The sequence below is a fragment of the Liolophura sinensis genome, chromosome 3 (assembly GCF_032854445.1).
Source record: "Liolophura sinensis isolate JHLJ2023 chromosome 3, CUHK_Ljap_v2, whole genome shotgun sequence".
Taxonomy (NCBI): domain Eukaryota; kingdom Metazoa; phylum Mollusca; class Polyplacophora; order Chitonida; family Chitonidae; genus Liolophura; species Liolophura sinensis.
In genome coordinates this window covers 12,221,547-12,248,258 of record NC_088297.1, presented here as the reverse complement: position 1 = coordinate 12,248,258, position 26,712 = coordinate 12,221,547, and the positions used below count along the sequence as shown (strand labels likewise).

The 26,712-nt window shown below is 39.8% G+C and overlaps 1 protein-coding gene across 1 annotated transcript; it reads left to right on the top strand.

The window, feature by feature from the left end:
* The first annotated feature begins 2,381 nt into the window (after window positions 1–2,381).
* Window positions 2,382–25,809, top strand: LOC135463364 (uncharacterized). Its single transcript, XM_064740623.1, has 19 exons — window positions 2,382–2,405; window positions 3,373–3,469; window positions 4,796–4,907; window positions 5,828–5,913; window positions 8,263–8,354; window positions 9,265–9,376; window positions 10,162–10,268; window positions 11,302–11,428; window positions 12,596–12,716; window positions 14,321–14,406; window positions 14,911–15,116; window positions 16,297–16,356; window positions 17,878–18,039; window positions 18,325–18,453; window positions 19,437–19,551; window positions 20,144–20,287; window positions 20,949–21,112; window positions 22,670–22,755; window positions 24,654–25,809. Exons 2-19 carry the CDS (start codon window positions 3,379–3,381, stop codon window positions 24,820–24,822), a joined length of 2,169 nt encoding a protein of 722 aa, XP_064596693.1. The 5' UTR covers window positions 2,382–2,405; window positions 3,373–3,378; the 3' UTR covers window positions 24,823–25,809.
* The last annotated feature ends 903 nt before the right edge of the window (window positions 25,810–26,712 follow it).

The window sequence follows — 26,712 nt, the reverse complement described above, 5'->3', positions numbered from 1 at the left end:
ACTTTATAGCTATAGCCTCGTGGATGTTGTACTTTATACCTGCAGGAACATAACTCAGTCACCGTCCGCTTCGTGGTTGTTGTACCTTATGCCTATATAAACATAAATTAGTCACCGTCCTCCTCGTGGATGTTGTACTTTACACCTGCAGAAAGGTAAATTAGTCACCGTCCTCCTCGTGGATGTTTTACTTTACACCTGCAGGAAGGTAAATTAGTCACCGTCCTCCTCGTGGATGATGTACTTTACACCTGCAGAAAGGTAAATTAGCCACCGTCCTCCTCATGGATGTTGTACTTCACACCTGCAGAAAGGTAAATTAGCCACCGTCCTCCTCGTGGATGTTGTACTTCACACCTGCAGAAAGGTAAGTTAGCCACCGTCCTCCTCATGGATGTTGTACTTCACACCTGCAGAAGGTAAATTAGCCACCGTCCTCCTCATGGATATTGTACTCTACACCTGCAGAAAGGTAAATTAGTCACCGTCCTCCTCGTGGATGTTGTACTTTGCACCTGCAGAAAGGTAATTTAGTCACCGTCCTCCTCATGGATGTTGTACTTTATACCTATAGGAAAGTAAACTAGCCAACGTCCTCCTCGTGGATGTTGTACTTTACACCTGCAGAAAGGTAAATTAGTCACCGTCCTTCTCGTGGATGTTGTACTTTACACCTGCAGAAAGGTAAATTAGTCAACGTCCTCCTCGTGGATGTTGTACTTTACACCTGCAGGAAGTTAAATTAGTCACCGTCCGCTTCGTGGTTGTTGTACTTTATGCCTATAGGAACATAAATTAGTCACCGTCCTCCTCGTGGATGTTATACTATATACCTATAGGAAGGTAAAGCAACCACCGTCCTCCTCGTGGATGTTGTTCCTGATACCTGGAGAAAGGTAAATTAGCAAGCGTCCTCCTCGTGGATATTGTACTTTATACCTGCAGGAAGGTAAATTAGCCACCGTCCTCCTCGTGGATGTTGTACTTTATACATATAGGGATGTAAATTAGCCACCGTCTTCCTTGTGGATGTTGTACTTTATACCTATAGGCAGGTAAATTAGCCACCGTTTTCCTCGTGGATGTTGTACTTTATAACTATATGAAGGTAAAGCATCCACCGTCCTCCTCGTGGATGTTTTTCCTGATACCTGGAGGAAGGTAAATTAGTCCCCGTCCTCCTCGTGGGTGTTGTACTTTATACCTGCAGGAAGGTAAATTACCCACCGTCCTCCTCGTGGATGTTGTTCCTGATACCTGTAGGAAGGTAAATTAGCCACCGTCCTCCTCATGGATGATGTACTTTATACCTATAGGAAAGTAAACTAGCCAACGTCCTCGTCATGGATGTTGTACTTTACACCTGCAGAAAGGTAAATTAGTCACCGTCCTTCTCTTGGATGTTGTACTTTACACCTGCAGAAAGGTAAATTAGTCACCGTCCTTCTCGTGGATGTTGTACTTTACACCTGCAGAAAGGTAAATTAGTCACCGTCCTCCTCGTGGATGTTGTACTTTACACCTGCAGGAGGTTAAATTAGTCACCTTCCTCCTCGTGGATGTTGTACTTTACACCTGCAGAAAGGTAAATTAGCCACCGTCCTCCTCATGGATGTTGTACTTCACACCTGCAGAAAGGTAAATTAGCCACCGTCCTCCTCGTGGATGTTGTACATCACACCTGCAGAAAGGTAAATTAGTCACCGTCCTCCTCGTGGATGTTGTACCTTATAACAGTAGGAAGGTAAATTAGCCACCGTCCACCTCGTGGATGTTGTACCTGATACCTGCAGGAAGGTAAATTAGCCACCGTCCTCCTCATGGATGTTGTACTGTATACCTGCAGGAAGTTAAATTAGCCACCGTCCTCCGTATGGATGTTGTACTTTATATCTATTTTGAAGGTAAATTAGGCACATTTTATATAGATGCCGGTGGAAAACAACCGTCTTGCCAAGTACCTGTATATTGTATAGTCCTACAGGCCTATGAACCGCATGTCGGGACAATAGGTCTGGAGAGGCCGTGGTCTGTTGGGTTATTATGATATAGAATACCTTGTCTTATTCATCATCTGTCTTCGATAGTTCGATAATTTATACCGATAATTTATAAGATACCTTGTCTTATTCATCATCTGTTGTCTATAGTTCGATTATTTGGAGAAGCCCTGTAGTAAATAAAATTTAAGTGAATATTATGAGATATACAGTGATATAATCCGTAGGCCTATGTCTTTTTAGTGAACACAAATGTGTAACTATATCCCACGACTTTGCGCCATATGTGTGGTCATGCGCACTACACCGTCCTCCTGATGGATGTCCGTTCTCCTGGTGGATGTACTTCCGTTCCCCTCGTGGATGTAGGCTGACGAGTACTGTTGGGCGGGAGTGATAGGTGTTGTAAGTATATAAACAAATGTATTTTGTTGTCACTTTTCATTTTCACGGGGTGAAGAATAAGTGTTTAACAGTAGTTTTAAGTCGATGGGTGTCTCTTAAATATGATTGTGTGGGTTGTTAATGACGTAAGACGAAGGGTTGAATGAACAGTGATTAGCGAAAATTGGACATCGGATAGCCCCGAAAGACGCCAACTCCTTTCCTTATATTGGCCCAGCCGTTGGAGTCTCCATGCTAACAGTATTAATTTCGTACTCAGCGACGGTCCAGGCCGATTCTCTTTGTTATCGAACAACTGCAAGTAAAGGACACCAACCAAAAGACCTGCTTTCCGCACTGAATTATTTGCTAACTCAGGGAAGGTGTTGACTGTTACCAAGACAATAGTAATTAGGGTTAATGACCAAACACTTCCGCCATAAATGTGCATTTTTTGAGGGAAAATACTGTCCTGAGAACTGAAGTAAAACTTTTTGGATTGAAGCTCACATGTATCCAGCTGGGTATCCTCCTACCTTCCAAACAAACCTCAAAACAAACCTCAAAACAGCTTTGAGGTCAACAGAGCTCACAGGCTCAATGTACCTTATAGTCATGGGCGAAATTTTAGGTTTGACGACAAAAGCTTTATATGAAGTAAACCCGTTCTTTGAAATTCTCTGTGTTTGACACAGTGGGTGTTGTCGTTGATACCTAACCAGAAATTTAATTCATTTAAGACTCTTCTCCTGGCCCGCATGTCTCCTTTCTTAGTCAGTCTTTAAACAACCTGTTCTTTTGCCTGCCTCTGCAGCGAAATAAATATTACCTAAGGAGCACATGTAAATATCTGCTTTCTAGTAATTTAAAAGTAAAACAACATTTTCAGTTAAAGTATGTTGTTCAGATAGCTCTATTTTCCAACAAGTTTTGGCATAAAATATAATAGAACGAAAAAGACTCACATGCATCACACTTTGTTTTGCAGAAAAAAATGCTACCCCTGAAGCTGGCTACAGTATGCAGTCGACAGATATTAAACCAGTTCATGGGCAATGGAAAAAAACTACTGTCAACCAGCACAGGTACAGTAAGAAGTTAACTGTTTGCCTTTTATGTGATGGGTCCTCCATGGCAAGCGGGCTTAGCATGCCAGCACTGCGCAGTGACCCAGGAGCCTCTCACCAATGCGGTCACTGTATGTTCAAATCCACTTCATGCTGGCTTCTTCTCCGGCCGTACATGGAAAGATCTGCCAGCAGCGTGCAGGTGCTTGTGGGTTTTCCCTGAGCTCTGCCCAGTTTTCTTCCAATATAATGCTGGCCACTGTCGTGTATTGAAGTGAAATATTCTTGAGTACGGCATAACACCAATGAAATAAATAAATATTATGCGAGAGAGAAATGTTCAGCCCCAGCTTGGTTCTTCCCCAAACCTTAAGTGAAAGAAAGCTAAAATGTGAAGTTAAGCTCATCACACAGACAACTGAAAACTATGTGTAAAAATACTTCCATTTATTTTTTCAGATTTTTTAAGAGTGTTGAAAGGCATTCAAATATTTGAATAGTAAGGTGGGCTTTATGAGCCATACTGACAGTATCTAGGAACTCTGATGTCACATCACCTTTTTTTCCTGATGTTCACCAAAAGGAAGCAATCTTTTATCGGAAATCTTTTTCTCATGGGTAAAAAAGTTATTCCAACATTGAGCGTTGTGATTAGGGTTGAGAACACTTCCTGTCACATCAGAATTCCTAAACTCCCTTAGTATGGTCCATAAAGCCCGCCTTAGAACCCAAATATTTGAATGCCTTTAACTCCCTTCACAAAAAGCTAAAAAAAATTAAATGAAAAGATATTTACGCATAGTTTTAAGGGGTGTATTTAGTGATGATTACTTTGATTTTTCGAAGCCTTTTCCTTTAGAGATTGACAGTCTTGGTGTCTGCTCACTTGATCGACACTCTCACTGTCCATGGGGCTATGGTGACAGTAAATGGTTCACAGACTGTTGTGGCTGTATTAGTAATTTGTGAAGAATACACTGATTTGTCTTGTTTCATCACAAACAAGACAGCCCTTTGTCAGCTTCCTCCTGACCTAATACCACAGTTGAATGAGTAAGATCTGGAATTCGAAACTGCAACCTAACAAGTCAGGGACCTATCAGCCCACTTTCACATAAGTTTGTAAATCAGTTTTTCAACTTTTCTCGTAAATTGCGTCGCCTTATTTTGCACTATAAACAAGGCAACATCTTTCATGAAAAAAGTTACAAGAAATATTAGAAAGTCTTGTGAAAGTGAGCCCAGTGCTTTAGCCAACTGCATCAGTGAGGGCTTTTGTTTGTGTTGATAAAGCTAAACTTCATCAGCAGCAATAGAATTCATTATTTGTCGTTTTGTTAACAGGCACACTGAAGGTACATGAGGAAGTTCAGGAAGCACTGCATGCTGGGAAGCCTGTGATTGCTTTGGAGAGTGCCATCATCACGCATGGAATGCCCAGACCCGTCAATCTACAGTATGCACGTTGATTTCTCCAGACGCCCAGCTGTAAACATTTTTATTCGTACTGCATCGCCTAGTGGCTAGCACTTCACAATAACTCAGGAGATTTTCACTAATCCAGTGGCTGTGAGTTCAAATCAAGCTCTCGCTGGTTTCCTCTTCAGTTATTCGTTAGAGTGCTGCCAGCAATCAGCGGATGGTCGTGTGTTTTCCCATAAACTCTGATTCCTTCCACCACAATGATGGCTGCCAGTGTATAAGGAAAATATTTTAAGTATGGCGGAAAAAGCTAATGATATAAATGTGTACATTTTTATACATTTGTTTAATTTTAATTTGTCAGTCTTTTGTGAAAAAGGTTTTTTAGATGTCTTTTCATAACGTGGTTTCAGCACGACAAGTTAAAGATCAGGTGTGAGTTTTGGACTATTTCATCCTTCTTTGACAAAATTATGGCCAGTGTTTCCTGTTTTGGACAGCTTTGTAAACTCATTTTCTTCTTTTGTACTTGAAACAGTTCACATGGTATCAGTGAAAGAGGAAAGTTTAGTCTCACATGTTAAGCATACATTAGTTTTCTCCATCCATAAAAATAACAATCATAATTGTAAGTGGGTAAGACATTAAATGATAATCAAATAAATATAGACACAATATGGCTGTCATGAATGTTGAAAGAAACCAATCATTTGACAACTTTTTTTATCAAATCTGTTGTCTCAGGAATTTTCAATGTTGAAAGGTGAATAAATTCTGAAGTTGAGATGAATCAGCTACAAGGGGAGACTTTTCATGATACCAACAAAAAATAAAATATTAAAATGTTGAGAGTGACGTTAAACCAGAGGCAATCAAATAAGCAAAATGAGATAGAATGATTGATCATGTGATCTCTAACAAATGAAATGGTTATCTCCCTTTGTTTGACAACAGAACTGCCCGTGATGTAGAAGCAGTTGTAAGAGAGGAGGGAGTAACTCCGGCTACAGTGGCTGTCCTTCATGGCAAGCTGCACATAGGTATGATGGAGATTGCACTTCTTACAGGAGAGTGTATCCTTATCCCTTACCCAGATTACAGAGTGAGTGAGTGAGTGAGCGCTTACGGTTTAACGTTGTACTATTTTTCAGTTATATGACGACTAAGGAATCTTAAGAGTGCATGTACATGTAATGCGCCTCCTTGTTGCAGGACGGATTTCCACCGCTCTTTTATCTAGTGCTGCTTCTCTGCGACGATTTACCAAAGGCAAGTAAGCCGCCTTGCCTGAGCCATTATACTGATACGGATCAACCAGTCGTTGCACTATCTCCTTAATGCTGAACACCAAGTGAGGAAGCTACAACTGGGTCAGGCGTTACCTGACCCAGAATTGACCCTGAATCTACCGCCCCCGAAGCGGATACTCTATCAACTGAGCCATCGGGGCTGGTTCCAGACTACAGAGCCATCAGCAGAATGTATACTCAACAGATTATAAACGCACGAAGCCTTTTGATATTGTTTTGGGTCATAATGAAATAATTCACAGTTTGAAGCACTCAGTAACCAGTGTGCCTACCCTTAGCATCACAAAGAGTGGGGGTCTCCGTGGCTCAGTCGGTTAACGCGCTAGCGTAACGTAATGACCCAGGAGCCTCTCACCAATGCGGTCGCTGTGAGTTCAAGTCCAGCTCATGCTGGCTTCCTCTCCGGTCTTAAGTGGGAAGGTCTTCAGCAACCTGCGGATGGTCGTGGGTCTCCCCCAGGCTGTGCCTGGTTTCCACCCACCATAATGCTGGCCGCCATCGTATAAGTGAAATATTCTTGAGTACGGCGTTAAACACCAATCAAATAAATAAATAAATAAATCACAAAGAGTGTAAACAGTGATTACCGACCACTTTGTTTTCACGCTGTCATAGCTCCTGGATTATTGCTCTAAAATGTGAAAATCTGGTGGAAACTGAAGCAACAATTGATATCCTAACAACAGTTAGGGTCAGTGTTTATTACCACGTTATGTAATATTGAGAAAAAACAATGTGAAATTGCTTTGTGCGTTCACATTTTTGTTGAGTGTAGTTTTTTGTCATACAATAACTGACGCTAAAACAACATTCACGAAAGACAACTTAACAAGCAGATTTAATAGGGGAGTTTCGAGGTCAAACTCTTTGGTCGTTAAAGGTGATACAGTGCTACTGTATCGTGTCATTTGTGAAAAATGTCAGACAACCTTTGTCAATGTTAATTTACCGTTCACCTGTCTGTCCATGTTCCAGGAGCAGAATTGACACCTCTTTCCATGAGGACCTTCTGAAGCTCAGCTTCCCAGTTTTCACCACTGGTCATCTACTCTAAATCTCTTTTTGTGAAACTTTTTTCCAAACGCCAATGCTATAATAAATGTAATCAGAAATGCTTCCCTAAATACTTTCGACAGATCACATGGTATAGTATGACTTTTTTTCTTACCTTTGGTGATAAAAAAAAAACTTCGAACTGGAAACTCCCCTGTTGGTTGACAGTGAGTGACGATGTGCGGTTAAATCCTTTGATGGAAAATTTCCAGATTCCTTCGCTTCCACTGTCCGTGAGCGTTTGTGACAGTGAGCTGTCATTGTCCCTTGTGTGTTTGTTTTCAGAGTTAAACATACATTTAGGCCCACTTGTTTTCAACCATTATCAGTAACTTCTCAAGATTCCATGCAGGTCGGTTTCCTGCCAGCGAAAAAAAACTGATGACACAATTCTTGATTAAAGAACGTTAAAGAACAATAAATGAATTTATTTATTTATTTGATTGATGTTTTACGCAGTACGCAAGAATATTTTTCACTAATGTGACAGCTGCCAGCATTACAGTGGGGGCACACTGGCCAGAGCCTGGGGGAAACCCATGATCATCAGCATCTGCTGATGGTAATGAGCACTATTGTATGCTGTTACACTTCAAGCTTAACAGTTTCCTCCAGGCCTTGGGCTATGCCACCCATCAAGATGCCATGGTAATGAGCACTATTGTATGCTGTTACACTTCAAGCTTAACAGTTTCCTCCAGGCCTTGGGCTATGCCACCCATCAAGATGCCATGGTAATGAGCACTATTGTATGCTGTTACACTTCAAGCTTAACAGTTTCCTCCAGGCCTTGGGACATGCCGCCCATCAAGATGCGATGGTAATGGGCACTATTGTATGTTGTTACACTTCAAGCTTAACAGTTTCCTCCAGGCCTTGGGACATGCCACCCGTCAAGATGGGATGGTAATGAGCTCTGTTGTATGTTGTTTCACTTCAGGTGTAACATTTTCCTCCAGGCCTTGGGACATGCCGCCTGCCAAGATGGGATGGTAATGAGCACTATTGTATGTTATTACATTTCAGGTTTAACCGATGCTGAGCTGGAATACCTGGCAGGTGAGAGAACAGATCTCGTTAAGGTGTCCAGGAGAGACCTGGCATATGTTGTCTCACAGGTGAGTTATGGACGTCAGTGGGTACATGTAAGCATGGGGGTGGGGGTCGGGGTGGGGAAGTGTGGCCGTGCATTTTGGATGCTTACCTTTGAATCATCATCACACAATCGTTGCATGATTGGAAAATTGTGAAGTATGCTGAGAAACCCCAAGCATATATACATACATGTACATACATTAGCCTATTTATATACACATACATTCATACATGTATATACATTAGCCTATTTGTATGCACATACATACACACATGTACATACATTAGCCTATGTGTATGCACATACATTCACACGCACATACCTACATACATGTACATACATTAGCCTATTTGTATGCACATACATTCATACATGTACATACATTAGCGTATTCGTATGCACATACATTCACACATACATACATTAGCATATTCATATGCACATACATTCATACATGTACATACATTAGCCTATTCATATGCACATACATTCACATTTACATACATTGGCATACATATATTAGCCTATTCATATGCACATGCATTTATACATGCGCCATACATTAGCCTGATGGTATGCACAAAGTGACCCAGGAGCCTCCCACCAATGTGATCGCATCAAGTTCAAGTCCAGTTCATGCTGGCTTCCTCTCTGGCCATACGTGGGTTAAGGTGGGTTCAATCCCAGTCTCGGAACTGTTTTCACATTTTTCCTGTTTACACAGTTTTTTTCTGAAGAGCTTGTATAATTTGATTAGAGGATAATCAACTTTAATCACATAAATGTATGAAAGCTTCAAGAACATTTGTTCAAATATGGGCGAGGGAAGTATAGCAAAAACTAAGTTACTTAGTTAATGCAGTAAGTTGAACAACTGAAATTATGTTCAACATGAATTGTATGCTTTATTCAGTTTATAAATTCTTTTTCAGAAACTAAGTGGCGGTACCACTGTCTCAGCTACCATGGTAGCAGCACACAAAGCATGCATTCCCATTTTTGTTACAGGGGGTATAGGTGGTGTCCATAGAGGTGGAGAAAAAAGTAAGTTTGTTTCAGTTGTTTTGTAGTGGACTTAGAGAGGGGAATTTTAATCCTGCCATCAGCACATAGTTTCATTTGGTATGGAAGGCTTCCGTACTAGTTGAAAATTTGGAAAGTTTTGCGCTGTATTAGAAAAAAGTTTAATTTTCTTTTGATTTTTTTTTTTTTTTTTTTTTGATTGGTGTTTTATGCCGTACTCAAGAATATTTCACTTATACGATGGCAGCCAGCATTATGGTGGGTGGAAACTGGGCAGAGCCCGGGGGAAACCTACGACCATCCGCAGGTTGCTCGCAGACCTTCCCACGTACGGCCGGAGAGGAAGTCAACATAAGCTGGACTTGAACTCACAGCGACCGCATTGGTGAGAGGCTTCTTGGTCACTAGGCTCGCTAACCGACTGAGCCATGGAGGCCCCCAATTTTTTTTTTTTTTTTTTTTTTTCTTTTGAAGGACAGGCCCCTAATTGACCATAAAATGGTGTACTAGTATGGGTGGTGGACAGGTTTTTAGGGTTAGGAAACCACCACACCTCACTCAGGAAAAACTTCAACGCTTCCCGGAGGTGACGGTACATCCAATAAAACAGGAAACTTGCTTGATTTGAATCCGTTTCTTCCATTTAATGCAGGTCTACAACTGTACAGTCAGAACATTTAACCGTGTTTGATCAGAAACGAGAGAAAAAGACAACATGTTTTTTCTGAAGCTCTTTAAAAGGAAATGAATTGAATGAATTATCAGAGATTGAAAGTACTTACTGTTTTGTTTTCCCCCCTGCACAGCTCTGGATGTCAGCGCAGACCTTACAGAGTTGGGCCGCACCCCTGTTACTGTAATATCTGCCGGTGTCAAGTCTATTTTGGACATTGCCAAAACCCTGGAATTCCTGGTTAGTGATATTTGTATTAATGAATTTACTTTCATTCTTTGATATGGTCAAGTACAGCTTCGGTGGCTTAATGGCTAGAACGTCCGCCTTGAAGTCGGAAGACCAGAGCTCAAACTCGGGTCGGGTCATACCAGAGACTTTAAGAAAATGGTACTTGTTTCTGTCTCTCTTGGCACTCAGCCCTGATAGATTAGAGCATGGAAACAGGACTGGTTGGTCTGGTGTCAGTATAATATGACTGTCTGGTGTCATATCTGGTGTCTTTGACATGATGCTTTCAGTGGTGGCAGCACTTAGACACCATGGACTTGCCTTGCCCCAAGAAGACACTGTTTGTGCACACATTCACGCCTAATGACTCTTTGTTGTCATGTGACTGAAAAATTGTTCGGTATGATATAAAACCCCAAGCATAGATACATATATACATATGTTCAAGCTGTTGAAAGTCCAAGAGGAATTTGTAAAATCAAAATTTTTAACATTCTTGGGACTAATATCTGTGTGTATTTGTTCATATCTAGTGTTAATTTTAAATTGTCTAAAGGATGGGAAGAAGGTGGCCGAGTGGTGAAGGTGCTTGCCTTTCAGTGTGTGTCATAGTACACATGGTGGGAATTCAAAACCAATCATGGACAAAGAAATTGTAAAGTCACCCACTTTCACCCGTGGTGACAATAGTCCATAGACAACGCTCTTTTGGCCAGTGTAACATTCGTTAATGACTGCCAATTGGGGTGTGCATATCTGTGCATGGACATCATGCATGTACGTGAGAAAGTAACTTCCCAAAGCTCACTGGTTTTCCACAGCCACTTCAGTTTCCTACACTCCTAAAACAACTGCTTTTGTATCAAGTGAAAAAATCAAGAGCTTGGCTTTAAAGCAAAAGTCAAATAAATAAGTAAAACCTCCATGCATAAAACTGGCCACCATTCTGTGGGTGTAAAATCCTTGAGTGTGACAAACACCAGCAATTAACACTCAATAATCACCAATAATAAATAAATTTAGTCTTCTAACTGCTTTACAGGAAACTCAGGGCGTTTGTGTCTCAACTTTCGGCCAGAGCAAGGATTTCCCAGCATTCTTCACTCCCAGAAGTGGTCATCAGTCTCCATACCAGGTGACCAGTGCGGCAGAGGCGGCTAAACTTATATGTAAGGAAACTCTTCGATGTTTTTTATAGGATGAAAATCTATAAAAAATCTATGGTGGCCAGACTGATGACGCACAAATATTATGATACATGCGGTTCAAAATCAGTCCCTACATGGGAAGGTCTGACAACAGCTTGCGGATGGTCGTGTGTTTCCCCTGGGCTGTGCCCGGTTTCTTCCCACCATAATGCTGGCCACCATCGTATAAGTGGAATATTCTTGAGTATGGTGTAAAACACCAATCAAATAAATAAATCAAAATCAGCCTAGATCAAGCCTTGCTTATTAATTGAAGTTATTGAAGGTGCATGGCCCATAATTGCTAGGGCGTCCAATCGCGTTCAGTCCCATTTTTAAACAGGTAGTTTACAAGATTGCTTTCCCTCCCATGTTGGGGACCTCTGTGGCTGAGGAGGCAAAGTGTTATGTGGGTTACTCCCGCCATAAACTAGCCGCCATTATGTAAATGAGAAAATTCTTCAATATGGCATGGAACAGTACTCCAATGAAATAAAAATATGTTTATTGTTGAAAGTCTTGTCACAAAGAAAATAAACTGCAATACTTATTTTTCATGCATTTAGTTTCTGAGCACTTAATATGTAGCTTTCTTGGTTTTTAAAATCTCTGTATTCGAGACCGCAGACATCTGGCCATTTTTCGTTTTACTTGTGCCAGCATGTTTACTCGCTCACACACAGCGTTGAAAACATTGTCTCAATAACATGGGAGTTTATACAAAACTCTGCTTCACCTGGCCTCTTGAGTCCAAAGCCTTTATTTTCTGTAAACATGTTTACTGTAAATATACTTATGGTGAATAAATACCATAAAAATACAATAAAACCAGGTATTGTTGACATTCACAATTTATATGTGCTGTGCACATTGTTCTGTTGTCTTACGTACTATAATTTCTGGTTATTATCAGCCGTGCTTCTCTGAATATCATCCAGTGTTCATTTCCCTATACCTTCCCGTGTTATTCATCTCGTCATCTGCTTGTCGCTGCCTCGTACGAGTGAGGTGCCCAGATGTCTGCGTTCTCGAATAAAATTCGGGCAAAATCATCATTCAGATGTCATTTATACTTACTGTTATACCCGATACTTATGCTGATGCCTGTGTCATATAATAGCTCAACTATGTCCACTTTCCTGTTTTTAGGGGCAGGAGAAAAACTGAACTTACAGAGTGGGAATTTGATAGCTGTACCAATACCAGAAGAGTTCTTCTCATCAGGGGAGATAATTGAGTCCGTGATTCAAGTAGCTGTGAAGGAGGCAGAGTATGTGTACATATAGCTGGCATTCAGTTCTTGAATTTAATTATTATTTTTTGTCTTCAGAGATAATGGAAATGAGTGAGTGAGTGCGTGCTTGGGGTTTAACGTCGTACTTAACAATTTTTCAGTCATATGACGAGGAAGGAATCCTTAGAATGCCTGTAATGTGCCTCCTTGTTGAAGGACGGATTCCCACCATTCTTTTATTTAGTGCTGCTTCTCTGAGACGACTTACGGAAGGCAAGTAAGCCGCCCCACCCGAGCCATTATACTGATACGGATCAACCAGTCATTGCACTATCCCCTTCATGCTGAACGCCAAGCGAGGAAGCTACAACTTCCTCTTTTAAAGTCTTAGCTCTGACTCAACTGAGAAGAATTGACCCTGGATCTACCGTTGCCGAAGCGGCTTATGGAAATAGAAGACCATTGTAAAGTGAGCTCATGAATATTATTTGTTGATGGAAATTTTAACGGGTGAATAAAACCGCCACATTTTGACAGGCACATTATGGCAAGGGAAAGTCACCAGCCCCGATAGCCCAATTGGTAGAGCATCCGCTTCGGGAGCGGTAGATCCAGGATCAATCCTGGGTCGAGTCACACCAAAGACCTTAAAAGAGGGTTGTAACTTGACATTCAGCATGAAAGGGATAGTGCAATGTCTGGATGACCTGTATCAGTATAATGGCTCAGGCAGTGCGGTTTACTTGCCTTCGGTAAGTCGTTTCAATAAAGCAGTACTAGATAAAAGAGCGGTGGAAATCCGTCCTGTGACAAGGAGGCACATTACAGGCACTCTAAGGATTCCTTCGTCATATGACTGAAAAATTGTTAAATACAACGTTAAACCCCAATTACTCACTCACTCACTCACTCAAGGGAAAGTCTAACAAACAATTGCTGGATTTGAGCTCTCATCCTCTTTTGATAAAACGAAGTGGTGTGAACTTGCTGCCTAAGGCCCATCTTAACCATTTTATGTCATTTTCTCAGCCTTAGTAAGTATTGACAGCATTATTTTTTTTTAATTCTACATTTTCAATTGGCAGGTGCCGACTGAAAGAAATTGTTGGTTGTTGTTGTGTTGAAATTAAATGCATTGACAATGAAGCAGGATATGGCATAAATAAAAACCCACTAAAAATTATGAGGCAGTAAAATTTGTTGCCAAAAACAAGCCATTGCCAATGAATTTTGGTGAGCATTTTAAATGCAGTGGTGAATGCTCTTAATTTTCTTTCCTTTTCTGTGATTCTCAGCACAGAATTAGACTAAGAGCTCTAAGAAAAAAAAATGGCTCTAGTTAGACTTGAACTCACAACTTGTCCATGACAGGCAGCTGGCTGAATTTGTATTATATGGCAAACTTTTTTGTTTGAAACTGGAAGTTTGTCCAAAAACAAGGACATTTATGTTACCTTCCTGATCCTTAAAGAAAGTTCTCTGTGCAATTTTTTAATGATATTAGTACACATAATTACCAAATTTTACTTTCATTTTGTTCTTTTTTCTTTCAGGTACTGTATATAATTATCACTTCAAAATATTTCTCTTAAATTTTGCTTTCAGCTGTTAACATGTCACATGGTAATGTTTGTTCTTAGGGATAAGAGAATCCAGGGGAAGGAAGTAACCCCGTACATTCTACAGCGGGTCAACGAGTTGACTGGCGGCGAATCACTGAAAGCCAGTATCCTTTATGTGGTAACGCTATTAACTGAAGTCTACCATATCCCATAGTACACCGTACAATGGGTCAGCTTTATCCCTGACTAAAATCTCCATGACACTTACGGCTGGAAACCCACAGGCAGTAAGTTCATCCACTTTCTGACTGGTAGGAATATTATACCAACAGTTTAATAGCCTTGTAACATTTTGGACGAACTGGTTGATCAGCTCTTGATCAGTTGTTACTTTTACTTCGAGTCAGTTGACAACGCAAAAGACGCAGTGACTTTCCACTGCCAGTCGGCTCACTTACAACCATTAATACATTTATGCTCTTGATTGTGTTGTTTGAAAGTCCATAGTTTAGCAAATGATTTTTTTGTTTTGTTTTCACGAACATTTATCAAGTACATGTGGAAATGATTGCCGATGTCTACATTTGTGGTTAGAATTAATGCTTCAAGTTTTGTGTTTCAATCAAAATGGGTGATTTGCAAAGTTTCTTTGACAAAGAATTTTTCAGACGTAGCACTTGTGAAGAATAATGCTACCGTAGGATGTCACATCGCCATGGAGCTCAGCAAACTGAAGAAACAAGACAGCAACGGACCAATGAAATTGCCTGCCACGTCATGTGACTCGTCTTCACGACAACCTCACAGGACTGGTTCTTCAGGAAAACAACGTGGAAGATCTCAAACTAAGGATGGGAAAGGATCAGGGAGGCCAGTGAGTTGAATGATTTGATTCATTTATTTGATTATTTTTCAACAATCAAAAAAAAATTGCTTTTTGTTTTTTTTACACAGTAGTTAAGAATATTTCACTTATTCAATAGCGGTCAGCATTATAGTGGGAGGAAAAATTCGGGGAAACCAACTACCATCTGCAGGTTGCTGGCAGACCTTCCCACATACGGTAGATTGAATGCATGAATGTGTGAATGAAAAGCGTTTTATGCGACATTGGCAATATTTCAGCCATGCTGGTTTGAATCAGGAAACAGTCCTGGTTTTCGACATGTGACAACAAATATTCCAACAAAAATACATGTAAGTAAAATAATGTTTTAAAAACTAACCAAAGACCGAAAAACAAACAGTTTGTTTCACTTCAACATCCAGACTATTGTAAATCTTCCACCCTTTCTTATGTTTGTTAGGTGTTAATTCAAGCATAATCTGAAGGCATTATTGTGTGCAGACTGATAAAATTACACTTTTTATGAAGCCCTGAAATTGGCCAAACCAACCAATGTAGTTTTATCTCCAAAATCAAGTTAAAAATGTGCAGAAATTACACTGAAAATTGCAAAAACATTGAGGAATTAGGATCAGTGTAGTTTGTATATAATGTCCTTACATGTTGAAAAATGTCTTATTAAATAAAACTACAGTATTGCAGCAATGCTGGCAGTAGAAGAAACACACTTGAATGTTATGCTTCTCTGGAAGGCAATATTCTAGAGGATTGAGGCCCTATTTGTTTTTACCCTGTGGATCAGGGTCCGTTGAGAAAAGATTTCTGCTCTTTCATGGTATTACTTTAAGTACGGCAAGCTAGGCTCTTTGCTGTGATGATATCCTCAGAGCTCTGTTCTGCTTCATGGGAAGGTCTGTCAGCAACCTGCGGATGGTAGTGGGTTTCCCCCGGGCTCTGCCCGGTTTCCCCCCGCCATTATGCTCGCCTCGTCGTATAAGTGAAATATTCTTGAGTACGGCGTAAAACACCAATCAAATAAATAAATAAATTTGTCCTGTTTCTTTCTACACCCATTAAGAGACCCATCAAGAAATGAATTTTAGATCATGTAGAGCTTTTTATCTTTGTCGGGTGTGTATGGTTGTATTTGTTTTGGTAGAATGATGTAATCGTCATTTCTCTCAGGTAGTAAGATGGTATGTTGCAGGTAATTGTGGGAGGCGTAGTGGTGGATTACCTGTCTAAAATTGGCGTGGATAATTTCAGGGTAAGATATTAAAATCAAGGGATTAGAACTCCACAAAGTCATTTTTCTGCAATATCTTAAATCAAAAATTTTTCTAAAAACCTGAAACTTCATCCAAAAAAAAAAATTATTTATTTATGAATGTGGAAGATCAAATTTTATGGATTTGCCTTAAAGATAACTGTGAATGACTCAGTATTCAAAAGTAAATCCAGTTTTCTCTATGCATAAAAATAGCTGCCATGGAATAAGTGAAGAATTCCACATTTTTTGGCCAATTTTCTGTGTTTATCAAGAATTACTCAAATTCATAACTCACAGTAAATTAATCTGGTTTTGTTTGTAATTTACATGTACAAATATTATACGAGTATTTCACCTAAAGTTTAGCATTTTTCACATTTTGCCTGACACTGATACTGATCAGAAAAACTTGTTGTGTTCGCCTCAAAAGTATTTTAAGGCCCTTCTTTGCTTTTGAAAGAGCATTGTTACGTACCAAACTTCAGGTGTTTCAAGTTAAGGACAGTAGCCAGAATGATATAAAACTTTGCCTATAAAGTGCATTTTTAGAGGCAAATAAATGTCACTAAAAACATTATTTTTGGCACTGAAACTTACAATTGCCCAGTAGAATATCATCCATGTTCCAAGCAGACCCCAGAACACCTTTCAAAATTAGCAAAACTCTCAGAGTCAAGAATATAGGCAAGTTAGTCATGGACGAAAATTTATGGTCATTTAGGGTAAGTTATTGAAACAATTTGGCAGATTTTACGTATTTAATAGATGTTGTATTAAACAGTATCAGTTTTGGACCGTGGTCTGATTGTTAAAGGCACTTTGCCTTTTAAAGTTGACAACTTTATTGTCCTAATGGTTGTCGACCTCAAAGTCAGGAGACCTGGGACAAAACATTTGTGGGGTTATACCAAAGACTTAATAAAATGGTACTTTTTGCTGCCTCGCTTAATGGTCAGCACTGAGAGGCTTGTTTTTAGTATAATGTGACTGGGTGAGGTGTCATGTCTGGTGTCCTCAGCCTAATACTTAAGTGGCGACAAGAGTTTGACGGCATGGAATCGCTGTGCCAAAGGAGGACACAGTATATGTACACAATCCTCCTTGTAATATGACTGAAAAAATTGTTAATTGCGATGTTAAACCCCAAGCATTCCTTCATTCATTCAGTTGCTAGTACAGGTGCAGGTTCAAACCTACCCTTGGGTAGTGAATTTGTAGATTTGTTTGTGTTGCCCTGGTGACAATAAGCGGCTGACGGAGCTCGTGTGGGTGCTTGCACAATCTGATGTTGGCTGAAGGGCACCTGTCTTCCACCAACATGGCGTGCATATCTACGTAACATGTGGGAAAGTTCATCAGTGGCTTGCCACATCGTGATGGTTTGCCCCCGGGTACAAGTACTTTCCTCCACCCATAAAACTAACTGTCATTGTTTAAGTGAAAAATTCGTTGAGCATGACATAATACCGTGCAGTCTGCACTGTTGTTTTAGAGTTTTTTTGTGTGTGTGTTCTGCAGCTAGATGGCGCCACCTACCCAGGTGAGGTGCACCAATCACTTGGAGGAGTGGGTCGTAACCTTGCCGACTGCTTGGCTCGCCTTGGCAACAACCCCTTGTTCATTTCTGTTGTCAGTGATGATGCTCACGCAGAGGTGTTCTTCTCCCAGTGTAATCACATGGTAATGCCTCTGTGAAGGAGATTTTTGATGAATAAGGATTCCTAATTATGAGATACATTTTTTGGGTTATCAACTTATAATTGCATATGTTTTTCTCTTGGCTCTTGGCAAAGTGGGAACAAAAATATCCTGGTAGATATACACTTTCTGTATTTGTACGTTTAGTTGTTTAAGAAAAGAAAAAAAGTTGTAAATGTATAATGGGAATCAGGCATTCTGAAGACCTTCTTGTAAATTTGACGTTTGTCTGTTTGGCTATGTGTAAGTTTGTCTCTTCTTCTTTAGGACATGTCAGGTGTTCGCATCCTTATAGGGGAGAAAACTCCTACCTACTCTGGCATACTACGGAGTTCTGGTCAGCTTGTTGTTGGTGTAGGGGACATGAATCTTCACCAGGAAGTTACTCCAGAGCTTGTGAGTTATTAATGTGGACCAACATTGAAGAGAATTCTGTAAATGCAATTTTTCATGCTGTTTTTTGTACAAGTAGAAAAATGTCTTTGTTACAAAGTTTTAGGAAGCTTCGTCGTAGTTGAGCTATTAATAAAACAAGTTTAACATTGAGCATTTTGTCAAAAACGATTGACGAAATGACATGCAGTGTAGCCATGACAACAATAGTTATGACTGTTGACATGCAGGCACCCTAATACATGCATATCTCATTTTGTATAGCCCTGAGCTAATTATTAACCACTCAGTTGGTTAGCGCACTAGCGCAGCATTATGACCCAGGAGCCTCTCACCAATGCAGTGGCTGTGAGTTCAAGTCCAGCTCATGCTGACTTCCTCTCCGACCATACGTGGGAAGGTCTGTCAGCAACCTGCGGATGGTCATGGGTTTCCTCCGGGCTCTGCCCAGTTTCCTCCCACCATAATGCTGGCCGCCGTCATATAAGTGAAATATTCTGGAATACGGTGTAAAACATCAATCAAATAAATCAACATTAGCCTATTAACTTCATCTGGGTAATATCTGTGGGTCCATTCATCTGTCTGCATTACCATGCATGCAAAGTATCTAAAATGTTTTCACTACACTCTCTTTTTGGTACCGGTGCAAGTGTAACGTATCGTCATGGGATCAGATTTTCAAACTGTTTGGGGGCCTCGTTGGCTGAGAAGGTTAGCACTCCAGCACAGGCGCAAGGACCCAGGAAACTGTTTGTGACATGAAAGAAAGACACTAGACTCGTGCATCGAAAATTGTACTTCATTAACTGAAATAGACTATAATGCCAACATGGAATAATAGCTGAACTACAAGAGAAAACAGGTTTCTTGAATTTAATATGTTCAAAATAGGCCTATTCAAAAATGTCAGTGATAGTTATCTCCCTTTAGCCAAGCTACTCTTGGGTGAAAACCAGTCGCCAGCATGTGATCATTTCTTATAGATTTCTCAGTTTGAAGAAGAGATTTCTGCCTCTCCTATTGTTTGTGTTGATGGAAATGTGACACCTGAAGCCATCAGTTACCTGTGCGATATGTGCTCTCATCATAAAGTCCCAGGTAAGCAAAGTAGCTGTCCTCTCCAGTGGTATGTGGGAAGGTCTGTCAGCAACCTGCTGATGGTCATGGGTTTCCCCCGTGCTGTGCCTGGTTTTCTCTCTAATACTGGCTGCCTTCATACAAGTGAAATATTCTTTAGTATGGACCTTGTAATAAACGTTGTTGAGCACATTTTATATTTGGTGTTTTCTGGCTTCCACTGTCAAATAGGGCGATTTCGTACAGGTTTGAGACTTAAGAATAATAAAATACAATTATCAATAAGACAGAACAAAATCTTGATTAAAATCATTTTCTTAATGCAGCGTAATGACCCAGAAGCCTCTCACCAGTACAGTCGCTGTGAGTTCTAGTCCAGTTCATGCTGGTTTCCTCCCTGGCCTTACCTGGGAAGGTCTGCCAGCAACCTGTGGATGGTCATGGGTTTTCTTTGGCTCTGCCCGGTTTCCTTCCACCATAATGCTGGTTGCCGTGGTATAAGTGAAATATTCCTGAGTACGTCGTAAAACACCAATCAAATAAATAAATGTAAAGTTCTAAATAAGACACTGTTTAAAATAATGCCTAATTCTAATCGTTCGATTTATTTCAGTGTGTTTTGAGCCGACGGACATCCACAAAGCTGGCAAACCTTTCCTGACATCAGCGGGTGACAGGCTGACGTATACCTCCCCTAACCTGAGCGAGCTGCGACTGATGTATTCCTGTGTCACTGGCAAAAGCAGCCAAGTGTCCGGTAAGTTGTGCTTGAATGTTAAACATAGTGTGTTTTACTTACATTTGTCGTGGAGTATGGTTTGAGTTTCCAATCATACTCTTTTTGTTTATATTACATGAGGCAGTTCAGAACCATTGGAACAAGGAATATCTACCCTTATTCCTAAACCTTTTTAGCATATGAAGGAGCAACTTTTAGGGCAATTTATGCACATTTTTAGTTTGATTTTGGAGACAAAACTACATTGGTTGGATTGGCCAATTTGATGGCTTCACGAAAAGTACAATTTTATCAATCTACACAAAGTAATGGTGTCAGAATATCTTGAATTAATACCTTGCTAACAGGCGAAAAGGTTGAAGAATTACAGTGTCATAATGCTGGTTGTTGTCACATTGGAGAAACATTCTTGTGTACGGCATAACTCACCAGTCAAATAGATTAATGAATGAAGTATATCAAGACAGTTAATATCTCTTTTTAAGTGGTATTAATCTCCAATAGAGCAAGGTGCCAGGTGAATTTTTAAAAATATTATATAGTGCCAATTATAAATGAATTATTTCGAGGAAAATACAATAAAATAGAAAGTGGCAAGTGAAAACATGAAAACTGAAAACCGTTGCAATGAATTTTGGATTAGAATATTGAATGACAAGCAGTTTATTTTCTTTTTTAGATTCCCGAAGCTTACATGCCAAAATGACTGAGGCGGCCATGTTGTGTGAAGAACTCACATGGCGAGTGCCAGTTGTCATGGTAACACTGGGCAAAGATGGCGTCCTCCTCTGTCACCGTCTGCAAGATGATGAATATCCACCTACTGCCGGAAACATTCCAAAGGTGAATTATCTATAGTTCAGTGTGGGATAGTTAATTGAGTACCCAAATTCTTCGACCTTTTCATCCACTGTGACCATTATTTTGAAACACTTTGAGAGAAATATGGGGTGTAATGAAAATACTCTGCACACTTTTATGAGGTTGGCATCTTTAGTGACAGAAACAAATCGTTTTTGCTGTCATTTTCAAAGTAATTCCATGCATAAATTCCATTGAAGAAAGCGCTTTAGGGGTCGAAAAGGTTGAAGATTTACAGTAAGCTGTTATTTTCAGCCAATTTAAACAATAAGAAAGTTGGAATGTTAGTGATCATAAAATATGTAAATGAAGCTCATTTCATGATGACACCAAATCACGAGTGAATGTTCATCTCAGCATTTGGTATGGATCTCCCTTTTTGGGGGGCTTATATTATTAGTGTGGTGAAGGAAGATAAAAATTTTGTTCATTAATTCCCTTCCCATAAATCAGAGCAAAATGTGATATCTGACTGAAAAAGTTCAGTGGCCTAATGGTTAGAGTGTCCGCCTCAGACTCGGGTCGCCAGAGTATGGTTGAAATATTGCCGATGTTGCGTTAAGCCATAATCATTCATTCAAAATCGGGTGACCTGGGCTTAAACTCAGGTCCGATCATACCAGTGACTTGAAAAAATGCTACTTTTTGCTGCCTCGCTTGGCGCTCAGAACTGATAAGTTTGAGCAAGGAAACATGACTGGTTGGCCGGTGTCAGTGTAATGTGACTGGGTTTGGGGTAATGTCTGGTGTCTTTGGCATGATACTTCATTGGTGGCTGCACTTTGGCGGCATGGACTCGCCCTGCCACAGGAAGGCACAGGATGTGTACACTGACCTAATGACTCCTCGTTGTCAAATGACTCCTCGTCGTCAAATGACTGAAAAATTATTAAGTACGACATTAAACCCCAAGCCTACATTTACGTATAAATTTCTGCTCAGTTTATGGACGTGCACCTTATGTGGGAAAGTCTGGCAGCAACCTACAGATCATGGGTCGTGGGTTTCCCCCGGTTTCCTCCCACCATAATTCTGGCCACTGTTATATAAGTGAAATATTCTTGTTTATGTATTAAATAAATATTGACGTACTCATGCATTCTTTACTGCCAAACCTTACAGGCATATAAATAAAGTTCTGTGAGACTTCATTTAAGCCAAGTGCACTGTGACAGGTGAGGTGTCCTGTATGGTGTCTTTGGTGTGGTGTTTTAGTGAGGCAGCAGTTTAAGTATGTCTGCCTGATACAAGCAATACTGCCATGATGTGATAAAAATAATGTTAAACTCAGTGTTAAACCCAAAAAACAAAGTAAATGGCATGCCTAAATGTAAATAAAATAGAGCATCATTAATCAGCAATTAAAGAAATCAGTTGATCATTTAATACAAGTTAGGCCTAAAATGTGGTCAGCAGTTGAAGAATAACATGTAGAGGTACAGGGTACTGTCTTACGGTTGAAGAAATTATCACTGACGATCTTAACTCATGTGTATCTCTATGATGGAACACTGTACTGGAGGCTGTCCCATATTACAGATATCCGACAAGATGAACGCCATGCATGTCCCAGCATGCAGCATAAAGGAAGAAGAGATCGTGTCTGTCTCCGGAGCTGGAGACTGGTAAGTCTTCAACAGATTACTGTTTTAGAAGATTTTTCGTCAGTGTGTAAGTTAACCCATTTTTAGCTTGCCTTACAAAGAAAGGAGAGGTGTTGATTTATTTATTTGATTGGTGTTTTACGCCCTAGTCAAGAATATTTCACTTATACGACGGCAGCCAGCATTATGATGGGAGCAAACGGGGCAGAGCCCAGGGGAAACCCACGACCATCTGCAGGTTGCTGGCAGACCTTCCCACTTACGGCCGGAGAGGAAGCCAGCATGAGCTGAACTTGAACTCACTGCGACCGCATTGGTGAGAGGCTTCTCGGTCATTACGCTGTGCTAGTGCGCTAACCAACTGATCCACAGAAGCCCCGAGAGGTACCGTGAGAGGGGGATCAGATGCTGGCGGTGTCCAGTTTGGTTAAAGTTTTTGGCCAATCATAGGGTTGAAGTGGCCACCCATAGTGCTCAGATAGCGATTTGCTATATCAGACACCAAGAAAGTTCTTTTACCTCATAGCTCAACATTCCTTGGGGTATTCACATTGTTGCAGTTGCCACCCATAGTACATGGATTGCCAAATGCATATGAAAGACCTCTGAGGTAAATTTGTGCACAAACTCCCCACAGTGCTCTTTGCCTCTGCAATGATTTACATCTCAATAACATACGAAGTCAGTCATACGATACGATAATCAGTCATAGTTGTGAGAGTCTAATAATTTTGGCCTTTCTTGTTGATTTAATGGCAAAATCTTCGCACTGTCGAATTAGAGAACAATATCTGTGTTTGACAGTGTCAATCATTCTACGTTAATTTTGGGGTTTAGAGGTCAGTGTTTGAACATATGGCATGACCTGAAGGTTGTGCAGTTTTACGAACTGCACAATCTGAACAGTTTTATGAACTGCACAGTCTGAACAGTTTTATGAACTGCACAGTCTGAACTGTTTTATGAACTGCACAGTCTGAACCGTTTTACGAACTGCACAATCTGAACAGTTTTATGAACTGCACAGTCTGAACAGTTTTATGAACTGCACAATCTGAACAGTTTTATGAACTGCACAATCTGAACTGTTTTATGAACTGCACAGTCTGGCAAGCTACCTGTATTCTCTGAATGCCTTGTGCCTGATTCCGAGAGCTTCCTTGATTTTACAAAGATGTTATGAGCGTTTTTGGAAGCTTTGACAATATCCTACTGGGCAAAAGTTCAGCAGCTTAAGTGCTTATTTGATTTATTGATTTTTGATTGGTGTTTTACACAGTACTCAAGAATATTTCGCTTCTACATTTACGACGGCGTCCAGCGTTACGGTGGGAGGAAACAGGGCAGGGCTCTGGCAGGGAACCCACAACCATCCGCAGGTTGCTGGCAGATTCAGCTGATGTAATATCTTCCTTCCTTGGCTATATGTCTTACTAAGGCAGTGATTATATGTTTATTTATTTAATTGGTGTTTTACGCCGTGATCATATTATTTCACTTATGCAGGGAAATTACCATCTGCCGTTTGCTGGCAGACTTTCCCATGTGCAACTGCTGGGAAGGAGCGGTGGTTAACTCTGGACACTCCAGTTCCTGCCACCATTAAAGATTTGGTGAATAACCTAAAATTTTGCCGCAAAAAGTGCGTGTGTAGAGGGAAATAAATGTCATAAAATACCTATATTCGTGCTGGAACTTTCAGCTCAGCATAATTTCCAGCCATATTTTTCCAGCTATATATCATTGTACCCTCCAAATAAACCTCAGAACATTTTTCCAAAGAATGCATGAATTCTTGAAATGTTATTTTTTTTTCTGTGAACTGTTTCATTATTTACCTTGTGTTTACATTCCAAATAATTATTAAACTTTGGTTTTGATTTTTGATTTTGATTTTTGATTTTTTTTGTCTTGCATAGTTTGGTGTCTGCAACAATCTCAGCGATTCTAAAAGGTCATGACCTCCAGAGAAGTGTGAGAGCCGGAATGCTGGCCGCGATGTTGTCGCTACGATCGTACGATCCTGTACCAAAGGCCATATCATCTTGTCAACTGACAGAAGATCTCATACAAAATGGAACTTCTTAATCGTCAGTGTTTAAGTATTAGTGCCATTTGACACATTCTTCTTCTCAGGGAATTCCACGTACATAAATCATGACAAGGTTAAATGCGAAATGCAACATTTGTTGTACAGCATTTGTATTTTTTGAAACAATACACCAGATATTATTGAAAACATTTTTAATACCCATACCATGAACTAAAGTAAAAGAAATATGAAGCAAGGTTCTTCCTACACACAACTGAAAACCATGTGTAAAAATACTTTCATTTTCTTTTTTCAGAATTTTTTGAGACTTTTGAAAAGCATTCAAATATTTGAATTATATGGTAGGCTTTATGGGCCATACTGATGGTATCTAGGAACTCTGACTCCACATCACCTCTATGGTAGGCTTTATGGGCCATACTGATGGTATCTAGGAACTCTGACTCCACATCACCTCTGTGGTAGGCTTTATGGGCCATACTGATGGTATCTAGGAACTCTGACTCCACATCACCTTCTTTTTCTGTGATGATTTGGAAACATTATTTCAGTAATCTTTCACTCATGGCTAAAGAGAGTTATCCCAACATTCAGTGTCATGATTTTGATAAACTTTTTCTGCTCTCAGAGTTCCTAAACTCTGATAGTATGGTCCATAAAGCCCACATTAGAAGTCAAATGTTTGAATTCCTTTAAACTGTCTTTTACAAAGATCTTAAAATGTAGATGAAAAAATATTTGTGAATAGTTTTAAGTGGTCTATTTAGTGATGCCAACTTCCGATTTTTAGAGGTGTATTTCTTTAACATCTCACAGCAGCTGCTTGCTTTATACTAATATATGTGATGTGGTGTCCACTAAAAGTTGTTACTCCACTGCTTGATTTTAATAACGATGTCAGGAATCTTGTATCACCGTTTTGTGTGTGAGAAACTTGAGAAGACTGGATTTATGGGTTTTCTCAGAGTTTATTTCTCACACCTATTTCAGATGGTACATATATGGTGCCTGCAAAGATTTTATGCCCATATGTACCTGTATTTTAAGAAGTTTTTGGTTGTTGAATCACATGCATAAGCTAATTAAGAATTCATCAAACTCCTTGCAACCTTTAACAATGTGGCCCTAGGCAACAAGGCATCTTTTTGTACTTTATTGTAGTATGTTACACTTGTTAGTACATTTGTACTCTTAGAACAATTGGATAGTACATGAGCACTGTAGACATGGCAGAGAGCGTTCTTACTGCCATTCAGTTCGTCCAGCCTAACAAATCTTAAAAACAAATCCATAAAATAGCACTAGGTAGTAAAAAGGCATTATCGTTACCTTATTTTTTTAATCGACGATGTAGATTGAAATTATTGGTGATTTATGATAATGTTCAAGCTAGGATGCAATATTGTACCTTAGGTTCAGTGTACACTGTAGAACAGACAGTCAAGATAGTTTCTTTGCACTTTTGGACATAATATCAAAAATAATCTTATCTGTCTACTTACAAGTGTGAATAAATGGAAAGTATGAAAAAGGAAGATTTATGAAAAACTGAATGAAAAATAAGATGGTATCTGTATGGAATGTGTTTGTTAAGTATTGAGAAATTACGATTAAACATAGGGCAAGTGAATTATAAAAAAATGAAGTATAACAGTTTCATTATTGATTTAAACACTTCCATATTGATTTAAACACTTCCATATTGATTTAAAATTCAGTGTATAAAATAAAAATCAAGGGAGACCAGGTTTTGACTATGGATAAATTTTCTGTTTATTTATGTGTAGGAAAGCTCTTTTTTTTTTTTCAAACAAGGCTTCTGGTCGTTTGATATTATTATGGACCCTACTTTACATTATTCCGTTTATGACTCCCCAAATTCATAGGAGTCCAATTTAGACACCATCAGCAGGCTGCTAAATTCC